Raw genomic sequence first — 16,677 nt, forward strand, 5'->3', positions numbered from 1 at the left:
TGTGATTGGTCAAATGTTGTAAATGTTGGCAGACGGGAAGAATCCGCTGCAGCGAGTGGCGGCTGAATGATGGAGGCTCGAACGTGATTGGCCGTGTGGTCGAAAATTTTCCGACATTTCCACGGACGAGCCGTCTGCTGCTACGCGTTCTACTCCCCTCGAGTCTAGGGTTCGAATCCCGCTCATAACATTGACCTTTTTTCCTACTGGTTCGTTATATTTATGTAGGAGTCACATGTTTTGTACTTTACTGCTTCATCCACAGAAGTAGAAGTACTCTACTTCAAGTTTAAGTAAATGTACTAATACCACAAGATAGATAGTTAATTAAGTTTCATTATTTTCCTTGTAAATGAATGTCTTGTGAAAGAGGAGCAGATTACATGAGTTTATTCTTCTATCTGCTCCTTTTTATTAACGATTTGAGATTTTGTGTTTGCGTTTGAAATAGTTTTGTTTGGTGGATGAATTAAATAAACTTATACACAACTTAAATAATTGATTACACGTGAAATATTTGTATCTTTGGAGAATCTGTGTGCTGATGAGGTTTTGTGCCAAAACAAAACTTTAACGTTTATTTTGTAATGATGAAAATGATAACATTTAGAGAGAAATATGTCAAATGTCTAACAAGTGACCAGCTGAGATCACACATTGGTATTTATTTAGTGTTTTCTCTTTACCACGTTCGGTGACCCCATGTAATGAGAGGATGCAAGTTCTCAAAATCCTAAAAAGGTGAAATAAAAAAAAATAATACATGTATTTATGTCATCCACGCAGTTGCACTTAAAATACCTGTAGGGGGCGCATCATCTCCTGCAGCAGAAAAAAATGGTGCTTTGATCCATTTTTCACAAACTTGTATTGTGCAACCGAGCCATCCCAAGGATTTTATATCAAATTATAAGCAATGATGAAAACACATGATGTGGGTTTTAATAGTTCTATTTAAAGCAGATATATCGATTTTTATACTGTTACATATTTTAGGAAAAAGTTTATTCTTCCCCACTAATTTAAAGAAAAATAAGTGAACATATTAATATTTTAAGGTTAAAACAGTTTATTTTTTAGTTTTACTATAAATAAATGTAAGTTTATCCCGAGCATCCAAACCAAATCCCAAATCTGATGTTTTCTGCAGTCAACTTCTCCAAACTGCGAATGTGCTGCAGAACATGATCAGCAAACGCTCATCGTGGTTTTTCCTCTTAGATTTGAGAGATGTCCTTGTCGATTCCACACTGAATCATTCTCCTTTTAATTTCTTTAGGCCGGACCCTGTTTCATACAATCTCCACACGAAAGAAAAGAGAAGCTCGTTCTGCTCGTTTCATGCAATTAGACAAAGATACAGACACCACGGTTTCAGAACTCACAGCACAGCACAGTTTACTTGCTAGTCATTTTATACAAAGAGTAGAAAGAGGGTTTGTATCTGAAGGAGACAAACGGCGTCACATTTGCCAGATGGATGTTGAGATACACAGAGACCGGTGGTTTTCAGAAAGGTAAATGTAATGTAAAGAGAATCACAGAATCAAACTTTTTCAAACATCCCATTTAAAAAAAGCTTTCACTAACCTGTTGGTGTAAAAAAAATTAAAAGAAAAGAAAAGAAGTTAACAGAGCAGTCATCACGTACAGTTATAGAAAGATATCTAGGTGAAAGGTCAAATAAACACAAAATAAACAACTTAAAAAACATTCCAAGATTCAGGTGGTGTCTAGTGGAAGGCGTACTTTTTGTTTTTCTGTCCTACGGAGCTCGAGCCACCAACAAACCATCTAACAGAACATCTGGAAGTCCCAAAAGAACCACGAAGTATATTTATTCTCATTTTATCTATTTTTTGTTTTGTTTTGTACACGTCACAACCTGAAGACTTTTCTCGGTTGACTGGTTGTCCATCACTCTGCGTCTCTGGGTTTTCATCATACTCCCCCTCCTCCTCCTCCTCCTCCTCATTATCAATATTATCCCTTTTGTTTCATCTAAAAAGCACCGACCCCCTTCAACATGCTGCTACCCCTCCCCCCTCAACAAAGCAATCACAACCCCTTTAATGTTTACATGTTAACTCTGGTTTTAATTTGTGCACTCTGTAGGTGCCGTTCGAGAAATGGGGGGGAGGGGGCATTTATCGCCATGCCCTCCTACTAGAAGATATCTACGTATTTTGAACGTCCTCGTTCAAAGTCCCACGCTGAGCAGGCTGCTGGGGGGCCATGCCGAGTTTACAGGATGGCACAGAAGAACTTCTTCTCCCTGAACGGGTTCTCCGACGCCGGCACCGGCGATAACAGAGGGTCCTCTTTGGCGTGGGCTTCGCAGTACGACATCAGGTCCGCCGCTGCTTTTGAAACCTGGATTTAAAAACACAAACACACACGTGTCAGCAGGCGACAGGTGTTAAGAAGTACTTTGACATTTTAGGGAATGTACTTGTTTTTATGACAAGATCGATGATGCTCTCATGTCTATAAAGGAATTAAGAAACTACAGGTAGCAGCCAGTTAGCTTAGCATTACATCTGGATACAGGGGAGAGGGGATAGTCATATACTGTATATACCCCAATTCAGGTAACTTATTTCATATGGTATTCATATCACAGTGACATCATGATGACATCATTCTCCCCATATGATATATACATGGTTTTCAGGGTCTATATAAGCTTCAGGTCGGTTTCTATGTTGTACAGATACAGTGAACATGTAGTTTTGAACTCCTTCATGACATCATATGATGAATAATTATTTGATGATAATTTTTTGGATTCAATACAAGCTTTAGATCGTCTTTCTATTATCTACAGAGTGATCTTGGAAATCTATTATCAGAAGAAGTGTGTGGACACCTGACTGAGAGCTCCACGACATCGCTCGCCCACTTACACCTGAGACCTTCTATTAAAGTCTGCAGATTGATTCCAATCTCCCATCTCATTGGGTTGAGGAGCTGCCCGGATGGTGGAGAATTTAAAAAAAGATCCAAAACGTGTCAACTGACCTTTATCCTGTCGATGTTGGCCTCCATCTTCAGCTGCTCCACCAGCTTCCTGGCTTGTGCGATACTGGCCGTGTTATTGCTCGCCATTGGGGCGCTATCAGTCAGGTCTTGTGTGCTCTGTCTACATGGAGGAGAGAGAGAGAGGGAGAGAGAGAGAGAGAGAGAGAGAGAGAGAGAGAGAGAGAGAGAGAGAGAGAGTTACACATCATCTACTTCAGCCACAGTGTGACACTGATGAGGACGAGCACCATAATACACCAGGCATGCAAAGAGGACTGCTACTAACAGACACCCTGTTTATTACACACACGCACACACACACACACACACGCATATTATTTATGGTGTCAGTTGCTAGGCAGCCCATGACAGTGAGGGGGAGGCAGAGAGGCGGGGGAGGAGAGTGAGGGGGGGGGCAGCGCTTTGTCTTGCACTATATTTAAAACAGATAAAGGGATAAGTGACATTACTGCTTCCCCAGATACAAACTTTTGTTTTGTTTTCTTCAGCCTTGGCCCTCAGTGTCACACGAGGGCACGAGAGGAGCGATGAATCAATAAAGTGATGGAGTGAGTTTCTGACGCAAAGTAAGACCGGTCACCTCTGGGGCAGCAGATGCAAACACAGCCCAGTGTTTTATATATATATATATATGTGTGTGTGTGTCTGTGGTTTGCTTTACCTTATCATTTGTTAAATGCAAAACAGTAAATTTCAATAAAGTCAGGATAAACACGGCATTGTTGTTTATTCATATTACGAATGACAGGGCTGAGCTTTCACTTCATGTTGAATCATGGCTTCTAAAGATAGATTGATGCTTTACCTGGTAGGTTTTTGAATTTCTTCTAAAATTGATTTTGTGAGTGACGGGACCACTTGAAAATTAAATATCTAATATCTCCAGTAAAGCTGCAAAGGTCAACTAGGAAGCAAATGAGCTCATGTGAGGTGTTTTGTTCCTCAAGGGCCAGTGGCTGTTGGAAACAACACTGAGGGGGCGGGGACAGAAACAGTGCCACAGGATCTGAAAATATTGATGAGAGCAGCTTTAAGATTCAAAGTCCCTGTTTTACTGGTGCTGGTTGGGATTAGTCACCTCTCAGGAACCTTTACAAGAAGTTGGATGCTATTGTGTTTGTTTGCCCGGTATGTGTCACACAGACGGAAGAGTGGAATCCCCAGTTCAGACTCTACACTAATTTGTTGTTCTTAAGAATGTTTCGTTGGGATCAGATGTTGAATTGAATTAAACTTCTTGTGTCCTATATGAATAGAAGCATCTGTTTTTTCCACCTTGTACCAGCCATCTACCCCCCCCCCCTCACAGCTTCCACCTGTGTGTGTGTGTGTGTGTGTGTGTGTGTATTTGCTTCACAGTTTTAGTTCCGTGTCCTCAGCTGCTTCTCTGCCTTTTATACCCTGTTTGATTAACTGGATCCAGCTGCGTGCGCTCTCAAACAGCGTCCTCCTCGGGGTGTGGGATCAATCCTCCCCGTGCTACCCCCCCCCTCCCTCCCTCCATCATCCGTCCGTACGCTCGGTGGTGCCACTCAGTGTGGGGTCAAGACTGATCTCAGCGCGGAGCAGGAGCCGAGCATGAATAATGATGCTCCACGGTGGCACATCTGCTCATCAGGTCTCTGGTGTCACATGACCTGAACCCCGGTGACCTGACGTGCTTCGTTAATCACAAACGCAGCACAGGGTCACCGGTTCCTCTGCTTCACGTGATAACTCCCAATGTGTACCAGAGGAATCGGACTAAATGTGATACTGTTCTGTATCTTTCTTCTATTTTCTGTGGTCTTTGTATTCTTCCATGTGAGTTTCCTGTTTCTTGTTGAGCTCTGATAACCCACATACACACATTTTCCACTGATTCCAATATGTGGTTAATGATGTTGTTGTACTTTCTTTGTTTCCTAATCATTTTCTTTATTAATCGTTCAATCTTAAAACAGAACAACTAATTCTCAGGGCCCAGAGTGTTGTCTTCATATTTGTATTTATTAAAAGGAAATGCATGAGGCCTTTCTTATTTCCTCTAGCGTGTCATATTGTTTTTCCGTGAATGTATATTTTCTGCAATATCCAAATACCTTTTTATATTTCTCTATTATAATACCTCATTGCTCTACTGCACATTAGTCTATTATATCTATATGTACAAGTTATCACTGTTTGCAGTGTCTGATTAGAAGATGAACTGTATTTTAATAATCTTGCTTCTACAATAAATCTGAGATTTTCTGTCGGACGACTAATTCATCTACAAAGTGTTTCGTTGCTTCAGGTTTGAAGTTGACAGTGTTTACAGTGAGGGTGTTTATATCCACGCTTATAATGTCTCTATGCATAGCATGAGCCTGAATTGACTTGTGTCTTATTCTTTGACATTTCAAGAGTGATGAAAATCTTAATTCCCACTTTAAGGCTGAAAAACTCTTCTGACCTGAGCTGGAATATCTCGAACCAGCGTCTGTGTATAAACCAAGTGACAACCTGAAGATGATTCATGAGCAAAACCTGCAGTGGACTGTGCAGATTTAATAAACATTGTATTTTACAGTTAGTGCAGCAGAGGGATCCTGGTTTGAGAGTTTCACCTTTTATGGTGATTTCAAACTGAGCTTGGTGTCAGAATATATAATTCTACATCTGTTGTGTTGTCAGATTCCTCTTCTTATGAATGAGACGGGTACAAGTCTGAACAGCAGGTAAATATGTTACTACAAAAAACGTCCCAAAAGGTTTTTGCTTTAAAAAGGAGAAGTAATGTGGAGAAACAGAGGAAAGGAAATGATTGGAGGTCGTGTTTACACCAGCTGGAGGGGTTTTGGATTACTTCCTCCCAGTGGACTCCTGGCTTCAGCGTATTTACATCCTTGTGGGGTTAAAATACAATAATCTGGGTTCCCTGTGTGGAAGCCATATGCCAACGTTCCTGTGTTATCTTAAAATCACAGATGGAGCAGGTTCGGTGTATTATATGCAACGTTTTAGGTTTGAAATATAATTTGTATATCCCTTTTCTCCTCCTGATGACCACACACATTCTTACGGTGCATCTATGTGCAGCACTTTCTCTATCACACATCATTCAAACGCTGATCTATTTTTTGGATAATTTTAAGCAAAAATATGTTGTTACTCAGAATTATACCTCGCCAAAACACAAAAATAGGCCATAGACTTCTTACAAGGTGAGAATTCTGAGTAGAAATTTGTCTTTGTAATGTTTCGAGGCCATAACATTGTTTCCACACTCAGGGGAGACGTCAAAACAGGCCAGACCAACACCAGACTATTGATAGGGAGAGACGTCCCTCTTTAAAGGCTTCTGGGATGTCTATGAAAAAGTAGGGCTTCGTGTTTTTACAGAAAACGATCAGACACTGAGACAATAACCTAGTTTAATGTGAGACTGACACAGAGACATGATGGTTTTGGTAAATATCATAAAATAAAATAAAATACAGCCTCTTAAGGGGCTTAAATACGAGGGAAGACTTTTGTCATTGGAAAGGAGAAATCAAGAGTCAGTCTCAGCTGTGAATCAGGAGGTTTCATCCCTGTTTTTATAGCATCAGATAACAAATTAAAACAAAATGAATCGATTTGTACCACAATAATGTGTAGAAATAAAAAAGCTGCCGTGTTATGGGCGCGTGTTTCATGTGTAAAATATGTAAAACATCTAAATCTATGAGATAAGCTATTTAACAAAACTGTCACTGCGTCCACAAAGTTTGTTTCCTGTTTATTGTCGGAGGAGCGTGCGGAAATGCCACCCTGACATTTTCATATCTAGGAAGGGGAAGGGGTGGGGGGGTGAGGCATCAAGCGGAAGAGCTGGTACCTTGAAGGCAGCTGAAAGGATCTCAAATTAAAGATAAGCAGAGAATACAGCGGCCTGGCCTTTTGGTTTTGGAGGTTGGTTTACTCATTCTTTCAGGATATCATTTATCCGCTACCCAATGTTCTATCTTCCTTCCTTCCCTCGGTGCTATCAGCTGCCCATAACACCCTGAGATGTTGCACACGGTGTCAACATGCTGATTAATGTGGGCACTGATAAATAATGCATCCCGATGGACGCAGGCCTCAACTGTGTCAGCTGTCGCCACCAATTCAAAAACTCTTCGCTGTTGCACAAGTGGCAAGCAGGAAGTTTGTGAGCGGCTCGAAGGTGCTGTCATCGCTGACCCCTCCTGCCGGTCTCTGCCTCCTCTCATAATGCTGCACTGCCTGTTCCTCTTGTCTTGACGTGACTTACCTTGTCTGCTCGCTCCTCCGCGCTCTGCCCCGGTGTCCTCCTGCAGTTCAGTCAGCAGTTTGTGTCCAGCTCGCTCTCTGCAAACAGACAGAGATACAGACAGTGACATTTAGACGCTGATCAGAGGAAGACGCTCTGTGCGCTTTCATTTCTGCATTCCAGATAAATGATGCCACGACTTTGTGTGTGTGTGTGTGTGTGTGTGTGTGTGTGTGTAGCCTCTGTCTTCTGGTCACTGTGTGTCAGAATGTCACAGCTCATTCCTACAAACTCAAGGCCTCAAAGATAAACACTGATGGGAATACACAACCACAAACTACAGAGGGAAGTCATGCATTTAAAGGAATAGTTCAACTCTTGTTGGAAATGCCAAAAGTCAGACAGGAAGATTGATACCAGTTTTATGTCTGTGCAGTAAACATGAGGCTGCAACTACTTCATCTTAGCTCAGACTGGAAATAGGGACAACTGTTGATCGGCTATTCTGGAACAACAAGAAGTTGCAGGGTTATTTGCCTTCAGGTTCTTTTATTGTGATGTTTAGCACTAACTACTGTTTCTAAAGATGGACAACAGATCCCGAAAGTGAAGCCAAAACATCGGGAAATCTGACAACAATCTGAAATGTTGGGAAAAATGTGATTTGTAGATTTCGGTGACACTTCTATCTGTCTGTCAATCAAGCTAGAGCCACCAGCTGGTTAGCTTAGCTTAGCTTAGCTTAGAGACTTGTAGGCACTAAGTCCAGTAATTACCCATCAGTCGTCATGCTAAGCAAAGCTAAGCTAACTGGCTGGACACGCTACTACTGAATCTACTGTCCTGTCAGTTCTGACCGGTTCCCTTCTCTCTTTTCTACCCACTCCTCTGTCTCTCGTCCTCTGGTCCAACACATTCACTCGGCTGCATTTGATAAATGGGCCAATTACCCTGCATGAGAAGATCTGCAGAGGAAGGGAATTCTACCCATCGTCAATCACGACCGCACAAAACGCAGCGCTACATGGAAGCATCCACTCACAAGCCAGAGCAGCCAGAGTTTCCCAGTGACACCGACACTGCTCGGAGATTAAAGAAACAAATAGAAGACAGAGCAGCAGCACTATCATCAGACCTGATTCCCTCTGGCGTCATTAATCTTCACTGTTACAACGTGTTATGCAACATGTGTAATTATTTTATCAGCGCAGTGAATCTTGAACTATTCGCTGGAGGGTTTCAGTGTGTAGCAGGATGGTCTCATGGGTTTTCACATGGAATGTTCTGCTCTCATGAAATACCAAACAACACTTTGACTTTATTTTGACTAAGATCTAACATTGATTTACCTACATGTGTGTTCATATTTTAATTCAACAAATAAAATGCAGAGTTGAATGCAGGGTTGGAATCAATTTAACGGATTTGATGTTTGAAGGACCTTCAAATTATAGACCCTGTTGACTTTGAATGAAACATTGACACAATCCAATTAATTTGATATACATTTTAATAAATAATCGTATTAAATACAATAAATGTCGCACAATCCAAATGGAAAAGAAATGGAACGGTCTCCTTTTTTTGCATATTTCTTTGTCAGTTCTTTTACATATTAACTGAAAACCACTGAGGGCGTTTCAGGAGTCGGAAAATATGCAAAACTGCATCAACTCATCACCGTTATTGACATTATCTTTCCTGCTGGAGAAACAGGTTCCGATGACAAACAGTCACATGACCTGGAGCATGTAACCAAGTTGTATTTGCTCAGAGCATGTGCTCGCCCTCGGAGACATCCGGCTCCTCACTCGGCAGACTCACATTTACCTTTCTCAGGAAATAAGCTTGACTGTGTGTTGTTGCTGGTTTGGACTTAGTGAGGATGGGAAGGTTTCTATCGTATTATAGTGTTTGTTCTTCCACTGAATTTGCATGGAAACGTGTGTCAACATATTAGTAGAGTATTATTTTAGTTTTTTCCACCTCCAAATAAGCCCTCTAATGATATGTTAATAAAAATCTGTATTTAACTCTCTTAACCAATATAGAGCAGCTAAAAAACACGATACCCGATCAAAAAGTTGTTTGAAATTAAATGTGCATATACTGATTTCACTTGTTAGCCAATGACACGTGGCACAGATGCAAAACAACTTTATTTGTGTTGTGTTTACGGTCACCTGATGATTATACCCTTTCCTGAATAGCTCTGTTCTCGCTCTCCTCCCAACCCCCAGGCAAAATATTTTTATTTTTAGCAGCTAAATGCTTCATAACATGAATTAGCGTGTTGTTGACTTCCTCCTACAGCAGTCCCAACACCTTCGTTGTGTTTTCTCCACTCTTGTATGAGAAAAAGGTTCTTAAAAAAGGAAATTGCACAATTAGATTTTGCTTGTACACCATCTGTGTCATCACATTAATGCAAGTGTGCAAGCGAGAACAGAGAGAGCAAGCAGATCTTTTTCAATCTTGATGCTCTGGCAATATTGTTCTCTTACTTAATGCCGGCAAAGCATCTTGGGCTAAACTGCACTGAGAGAGGAAAGAAGAAAAAATATGTCCAGGTGATGTGTCTGCTGATCCATTTCTATCCTGCGTTCCGGCCTCCTGCTTCCCATCCCTCCCTCCTGTGGCCGACAGGTGTTCAGTGATGGGACTAAGCCCCCCCCAGCAGCTCTGTCCTCCTGCCACCTCCACCAAATCAATCTGACCCCCTCTGCCGTCCTCACGCTGCCATTTGGAGCCGTTTTGAACCCCTTCCTCCGGGGTTTTCGGGGGGGCTGTGTTCATGTCACGGCCCTCCACAGATGTGATTATGGCTGCTGCTCGACTCTGGGTGTCGCAGACTTAAAGGCTGATGAAGCACCGCAGGAAACATCCTGGTGAGGAAAATATAATTCCTGGCCTGCCGAGAATGACGATCTCTCACGTACTCCCCGCACACGTTGACTCTCAGCTTGGATCATCCTCCCTCTTTCTCCCCCGTTCTCCTACTGTAGTGCACACCTTATTATCCTGCCTTTGTTTTACCCTTCACTCCATCCAAAGAGAGAAAGTAAGGCGGCCAAGCAGGGAGTGTTCTGTCCTCTACGATGCCCAGCGTGTGAAATCAGAGCGTGGTAATTAAAAATCTGTCCCTGGCTCTGTTATCTGGACCCTGGAGAGCCAGTGATTAACCTGCGAGGGTCTGCAGGGACCGAGCGGAGGCAGGATGGGACCCCTGCTGAGCCAAAACAGGGACTAAGTTGTGAGGGCCACATAAGCTGCAGACGCAAACAACTGACAGTTTACTAAGCCCTGTCCCATGTGTTATTGTTGCTGTACTTGTCAATCTTTCCATCCTTTCACAACAACTGACCGACAGCTCCACAATGCTGACTTGGAAAAGGGTTTTTTCGAATTTGCAATTGATGGAGACATACTTGATCAACCCATAATCTAGACCACTTGTCATTTGGGAGTCGCAGAACCAATCCCAGTGTACCCAGCATATCAAGGACATAAAGAGACAAACCATTCAAACTCACATTCACGTCTACGGACAATTTAAAGTCTTTAATTGACAGAATGTTTATGGACTGTGGAGAACATGAAAAGGCCACATGCCGAAAGTTGTTCAAGCTCAGGAACTTTTTTGCTGTGAGGAGACATTGCTAACCACTGCACCATATATGGGACATAATGATAAAAGGTCAAGTAACTGACTGAGAAGGAAGTGAAGTTCAAAGCTTGACTGGTTGCTAAGCCATGTTTGGACCTTCACTGTACAGGAGAGGTTTTCAATTAAATGTCAGTTGATTCTTAACTGGGTGATTGATGACTGTTGAAGACTATCTTAGAAATAGGGGGTGATTTGGGTGAAGTGACTGGAATGTTAATTTAACATCACAGAACAAAACTCCTGACTCCAGTTTGGTTACTGTAGATGCTGACACGGCCCTTTTCTGTGCTGAGAGACTCATTATCTTTCTGGAGTAAGTGTTTTACTACAAAACCCACAAAATGAATCCTGAGCCCCCCTGTGGATTTAAGGAAATGTATATATATATTTTTCAAAGACAATGTGTCAGTGGAAGTCCTCCGAGCCCTCGCAGTGTGACTCAGCGACTGCACCATCCTCAGTGTGTCATAGGACAATGAGGTACACTCTGCGATGTCACTAGGAAATAAGAGGCGGTGAAGGGCACGCTCTGCTAAACAAAGATTTACAGAGTCGTAAATCGATAGGAGATGTTGATGGAGTGAGATAAAAATAAAAGAAGAGCTGGAACTAGGAACGTAAAGTTTCACAGGAAGATAAAAGTGGCGGTAACATCCTCCTTCCTGAGTGTTTCACAGCGACCGCAGCAAAGAGAAGTAATTTAAAACTGACCTCTGGAGTTATTAATGAACACATTCAAGAGGATATTGACTATTGAATGTAATATAGCACAGATCCCTGTCCTTGAATCGGTGGAAGGTCACCGCTCCCCCTGCACATGAAACACAAAGAGAAAGAGTTGGGACACGGAGCCGTCAGGACGCGATCGCCTGGGGACGAGGACGCCGAGTCTGACAGCTGAGCCTCTCTCTACATCACTATTCCTGAAAACACCAGGATGTGAGCAGCTCTCAGACCTGGACCTCACATCACAGCAGCCTCCAACAACCTTTATACAGGAATATGGGACATTTGGAAAAGGTTAGCCCCCAAAATAGAGCACCCAAGATGTGAAGAAGAAGGTCCTATTATCACGTAACATTTAGAGTCTATGGCCTGAATTTACTACCCTGAGAGGCGTCTAATGGGACCTTTGTGGTTCGGAGCCACACTGTGTGAAGGAAGCATGTTCAGAGGGAGGTTTTTGTCTGGTGAAATATTTAGTAGTAGTGAAAGTTATACGACCATTATAAAGCACCAAACCTTTAGCATCTTTATTCACTTTTAAATGTTTTATTCATGTCAAAGCCTCAACCCATAAGATACTGGGAATATCTTACTTTTCACCCAACTCCTTGGTGAAAAGAACCACACACATGTCGACAGAATGCCAGCGAGTGCACCACAGCTGGCACTTCCATTAAAATAAATCCCAGTACAAACAGTAACCCTATCCATTCAGTTCCTTTTAGAAGGAGCGATACCCAGTTTGTGTTTTGGTTTCACCTCGTGTTGCCGCCTCTCGGTCAGACCGCCACCACCCGTGATCATTCGATTAGCCCGGACATCTGTGCCACCCCCAGCATGCCCTGCCCATCCTGCCATCTTAGAGGTTGCAGTGTGTGTGCGTGTGTGTGTGTATGCCCATGATATGTGTGTGTGTGTTGAGGGTTAATCTAGGTCCCAGAAGGGGGGGGGGGGGGAGGCAGTGGCCCAGGAAATGATGCATCCCCTGGGAGTCAAGGATGCAGCAGGGAGGATGCTCATGGCTCCAGGGAGTGCAAATTTGAAATTGTGTTTATTAAATCAGACGATCAAGGATCAGCATGTTTCTTCTTTGTTAGATTAAAGCGATGACCAAGTGCTTCTATTGTCCTTGAACGTTTAAAAGACCCGTGTTTAAAACCTTTGATATGTGTGTGTTATGTAACAGCCGTGTAGTTAGTGGGGTAGAAACAATGTACGGCACTGCTGTCACAGGAATGGCTACAGAGCTTTGGAAGCTTTGTAGTCACAGAAAAGGCGCATGTGTGCTTTTGTCCGACCAGGGTGGAAAATTAACACCAGCCAAATAATGCTGGTGATGGTTTTATTGAAATCCCCTGGCCAATTCGACATGAAACCAACCATTGTGTGGAGCTTCTTTTCCACTGTGGAAGTCATATTTGGAATTGCTCGCTGTGGTGGCCAAATTGAAAAGGTTAGCCCCCCCCCCCCATGCCACAGATGATGACCTTTACCATATCTTGTGAATATTAGGCTCTCATCTCTGTGCTTTACCAGGCTGGAATGAGCAGTATTAGTGCATTTGAGTTTGGAGGCACGAACACACTTTTCCTCTGGAATCAATCTGCATGCCAAGAATAACACGGCCAGACTCCTGGGCTGTTAACAATATTACAAACATCCGGGCTTGTTTAGATCCTGCTGAGAGTGTGAGTGAGCTCCTCAGAGAGACTCAGAGCCCGACTTGCTCTAACCGACTGGAAGGTAATGAAAGTGCATCTGACTTGAGGGAAGAATCTGCCATAGATTCATCCACACAGCCAGAAACTGACTGAGAGCGTCTGTCTGGTCAGCATTTACCTAAAAGACTTGAAGATGCAGTTCTGTGAACATTTGCATTGACTCTGACTTCAAGGACCTGAGACTTGGACGGACTTTGGCCTTGACTCAAGACTTGGATTGGGATTTAACAGCAAAAATATAAAATTCTTGGGTTTTGTCCGTAAGAATTAAAAATTTGACATGAGACTTTAAATGTCTCAAAACACATAAAAGAGGTTAGCTAGTCTTAGGTAGAGTTAGATCTCGGCTAGACTTAAGTCACCAATGGAGCACTTGAGACTTTTCTTCTAATGGACTTCAGCTGCTTTTCTTGTGAGCTGGTTGGAATTACCCACGAAGAGTCAAAGAAGCTGATTGGTTAAGCTTGAGTCACAAATATGAGGAGTTATGATTGACTACTGTGAGACCTGACTTTACTTGGTCTTGATTTGAATCTTGGTTGGACAAGATCCAGCCTTGTATTTGATCTGTGAAGCCTAAAACCAGCTCTGATAGAGTTGGACCCAAGTCACAAAAGTCTGGATTTCAGTCTAAAATCTGGCTTCTGTGAAACTTGAGGGGCTTCACTTCCTAAAGACTTGATTTTAACATTAAGAGCAAGATCATATTTTACCCTAAAGGACGAGTTTGAGAAAGAAGTGTCGATTTGAGATTTGAGACATTGACATCAATTCAGACTTGAGTAACAAAAACAGGGACTAAAAACTCCTGTGATGATTGTGCTTGTCTCAGGCCTTGATTGGACAAGATAAGACCACAAAAGACTGAAAAGCTCCTTTGACCCTGAGAGCTCTGGGTCCCTGAAGACTTGAATTAAGACTTGAAAAGTCAAGGACTATGGAAAAGTTGAGAGCTGGCTGGACAGAACACGAGAGTTGACTTGGATGCTTCTATCGTGACAAACCACAACACGCTCGAGTAAGCTCCAAACCCAAAATCAACACAGTTTGAAACAAACAGGTGCAGCCAGTACAAAGGTCGAGGCCTCCAGGGCAACAACATCCTTCCTTCCTCGTGTTACTCGTCCCTCTGAAGCCCTCCTCATCTCAGACACACAGGTTACTCTGTTTTAGAGGTTTCAGGTTCAGGCTGACATGACTTCAGCCAGACAGATGCTTTGGGGAAGAACGACTCACATTTTGATTTGAAAGTGAAGAATTCTTTCAGTGGACGGGTGTGAAGGGAGTGGAGAGGTCAAAGTGGTCAGCAAAGAGTGAACGGCTGCTCCTGTTTCCTTATTCTCCTCTGTGATCCCTCCCTTTTCCCCTGTAGTGCTCACTACTTTCTACTGTGATGCAGATACACTCAGGGTTCTGGACTCTTCCCTGTGTAACACTGAACGTCTCTTGTAGCCTCAACACTGACGTGTGAACAGACCTGTGGCCTTGGAGCTGCTGGCCTTGGAGATACAGTACGAGCTGCCTGGACGTGAGCTCTTGCGTAATTCTGACTCGCTGTGTGCAATTTGTAACAGGCCTGCATGTATAACACACGATTGGACGATTTAATGCGAGTTGTGCATGACGGTGCTTTCGCATGACAAGCTGAGAGTGGGAAAAACAGCACATCCTGTTCCCTTTTTCTCGGTTTACTTGTGAATGCAGCCCGGTGTCTGAGACGTTATCTATGAACAGCATAAAAACACAACCTCCCCCCCTCCTTCACCTCCCTTCCCATCGCCATCTGCCTGATACAACCACTACACGGAGCTCGTGTGTGGTCAACAGCTTTCTCCTCAAGGTATTGGGGGGGCGAGAGGGTTGAGAGTGGCTGGAAAACCTTGCGGGAGGCGTGTCGGTTTCTTCTCTGGTTTTCCTCGGCCCCCCCACACGACTCTTGCATCCCCCCCCCCCCCCCCCTCTTCTTGTATGCCACATCCCCCTTTTTTTCATCTGTCTCATTCTCTGTCCTGGTGCAAATATCCCTTTAGAAACAGATGCCCTTAATTCCTCTGGCTCCACATTATAAGATCTGCCCAATCCTGAGGGAAGAAGAGGGAGGGTGGGTGGGAGAAGAGAACGGCCGTTCATTCTCTTATTCCCCTCGAACGTACACATGAAGGGAGGTGAGGGGAATAAAGCAGCAGGAGGGATGTTTTTTTTCTAGATTTTCAGAGGTAGGAGGGGATTCCATGATGCAAACCAGCATCTCGCCCCTCGAGCGCTGACAAAATGACAGTGTGGACCTGAAACCCCCCCACCCCTGCTCCTCTGGAACACACCCTGTTTTGGATGCAATCAACCCAGATGTCAGCGGGACCGAAATTCAATATGAAACAACACCTGCCTCCAGTAATGTAGAATAATCCTACCTTTCTTTGAGTGTGCGTGTTCTCCTCCTGTGCTGCCAGACGTATCCAGTCCTGCAGAGTAGTGTCCACGCGATTTTCTCTCGTTCTGTCACACACAAACACACACACACACACACAGACACACACACACACAGTCTGTCTGTCAGTCAGTCAGCAAGGCAGGCGAGTACATCCAACGCACACACTCCTCTCTCTGTATGCCTCTCCCTCTCTCGCTCTCTCTCTATGCTCCAGCTGAGATCCTCCCTGCCTCCCTCCTCGCTGCTGCTCTGAGTCTCCACCCTTCAGCCAAATGCTCAGGCTGCAAGAAACCACCCACCCCCTCCTCCTCCTCTTCCTCTCCCTCGCTCTCTCCGTCTTCTCTTTTCTGCTTTAGGGACACACTCCCTTCATCTCCCAGAGGTCCACAGGAAAAGCCTTGACTGTCTCTCTAAACACCTACAGTAAACAAATGCATACCAGGACAGAAGACAGTCTGGACGAGGTGGATTTCCCTGCTGATAAATATTCATGCCAGCTCCTGCACAGCTCTCCTCAGCATGTTTTCTTCTTTCTTAACTCATATTTGACTCACTAGCTGCTACTGTACTCTCTCGAAGAGAAAAACATTCATTCAACACTTGACCACAGCGGCAACATCCTGCATTGCAAACATGACGTGTGACATGACACTGCCAGCGCTGTGGCTTTACACCACTTGTGCACAACAGTGAACCATCAAAGATTAAAACCAAAAAAAAGAAGATAGAGAAGAGAATGAGTGTCCCAGCAACGGCACTACAAAGCTTGAGCAACACACATAAACAAACACAGGGCTGCACACACACATGGCTCGTTCACACATCACAGAGAATGTACAGGATGTATTTGATT

At 43.5% G+C, this 16,677-nt stretch overlaps 1 protein-coding gene across 2 annotated transcripts; it reads right to left on the reverse strand.

Annotated features, from left to right (window-relative positions):
- Positions 1 to 1,243: 1,243 nt before the first annotated feature.
- Positions 1,244 to 16,348, reverse strand: gng2 (guanine nucleotide binding protein (G protein), gamma 2). 2 transcript variants are annotated; one of them, XM_062398096.1, is made up of 5 exons: positions 16,264 to 16,348; positions 15,805 to 15,889; positions 7,301 to 7,377; positions 3,022 to 3,142; positions 1,244 to 2,373 (listed from the first exon to the last, which is right to left on the reverse strand). In XM_062398096.1, exons 4-5 carry the CDS (start codon positions 3,106 to 3,108, stop codon positions 2,245 to 2,247), a joined length of 216 nt encoding a protein of 71 aa, XP_062254080.1. In that variant the 5' UTR covers positions 3,109 to 3,142; positions 7,301 to 7,377; positions 15,805 to 15,889; positions 16,264 to 16,348; the 3' UTR covers positions 1,244 to 2,244. The 2 variants fall into 2 exon arrangements, with proteins under 2 accessions (XP_062254080.1, XP_062254079.1); XM_062398095.1 differs by lacking the exon at positions 16,264 to 16,348 and having other exon boundaries at positions 15,805 to 16,073.
- Positions 16,349 to 16,677: the final 329 nt, after the last annotated feature.

The sequence above is a fragment of the Platichthys flesus genome, chromosome 10 (genome assembly GCF_949316205.1).
Source record: "Platichthys flesus chromosome 10, fPlaFle2.1, whole genome shotgun sequence".
Taxonomy (NCBI): Eukaryota; Metazoa; Chordata; class Actinopteri; order Pleuronectiformes; family Pleuronectidae; genus Platichthys; species Platichthys flesus.

Excerpts from the sequence above, each read along its gene's own strand:
- gng2 (XM_062398096.1), bottom strand. The coding sequence starts at position 3,108 with ATGGCGAGCAATAACACGGCCAGTATCGCACAAGCCAGGAAGCTGGTG. Across the intron at positions 2,374-3,021 it reads CCAACATCGACAGGATAAAG|GTTTCAAAAGCAGCGGCGGA; the intron begins GTCAGTTGACAC and ends TTTTAAATCCAG.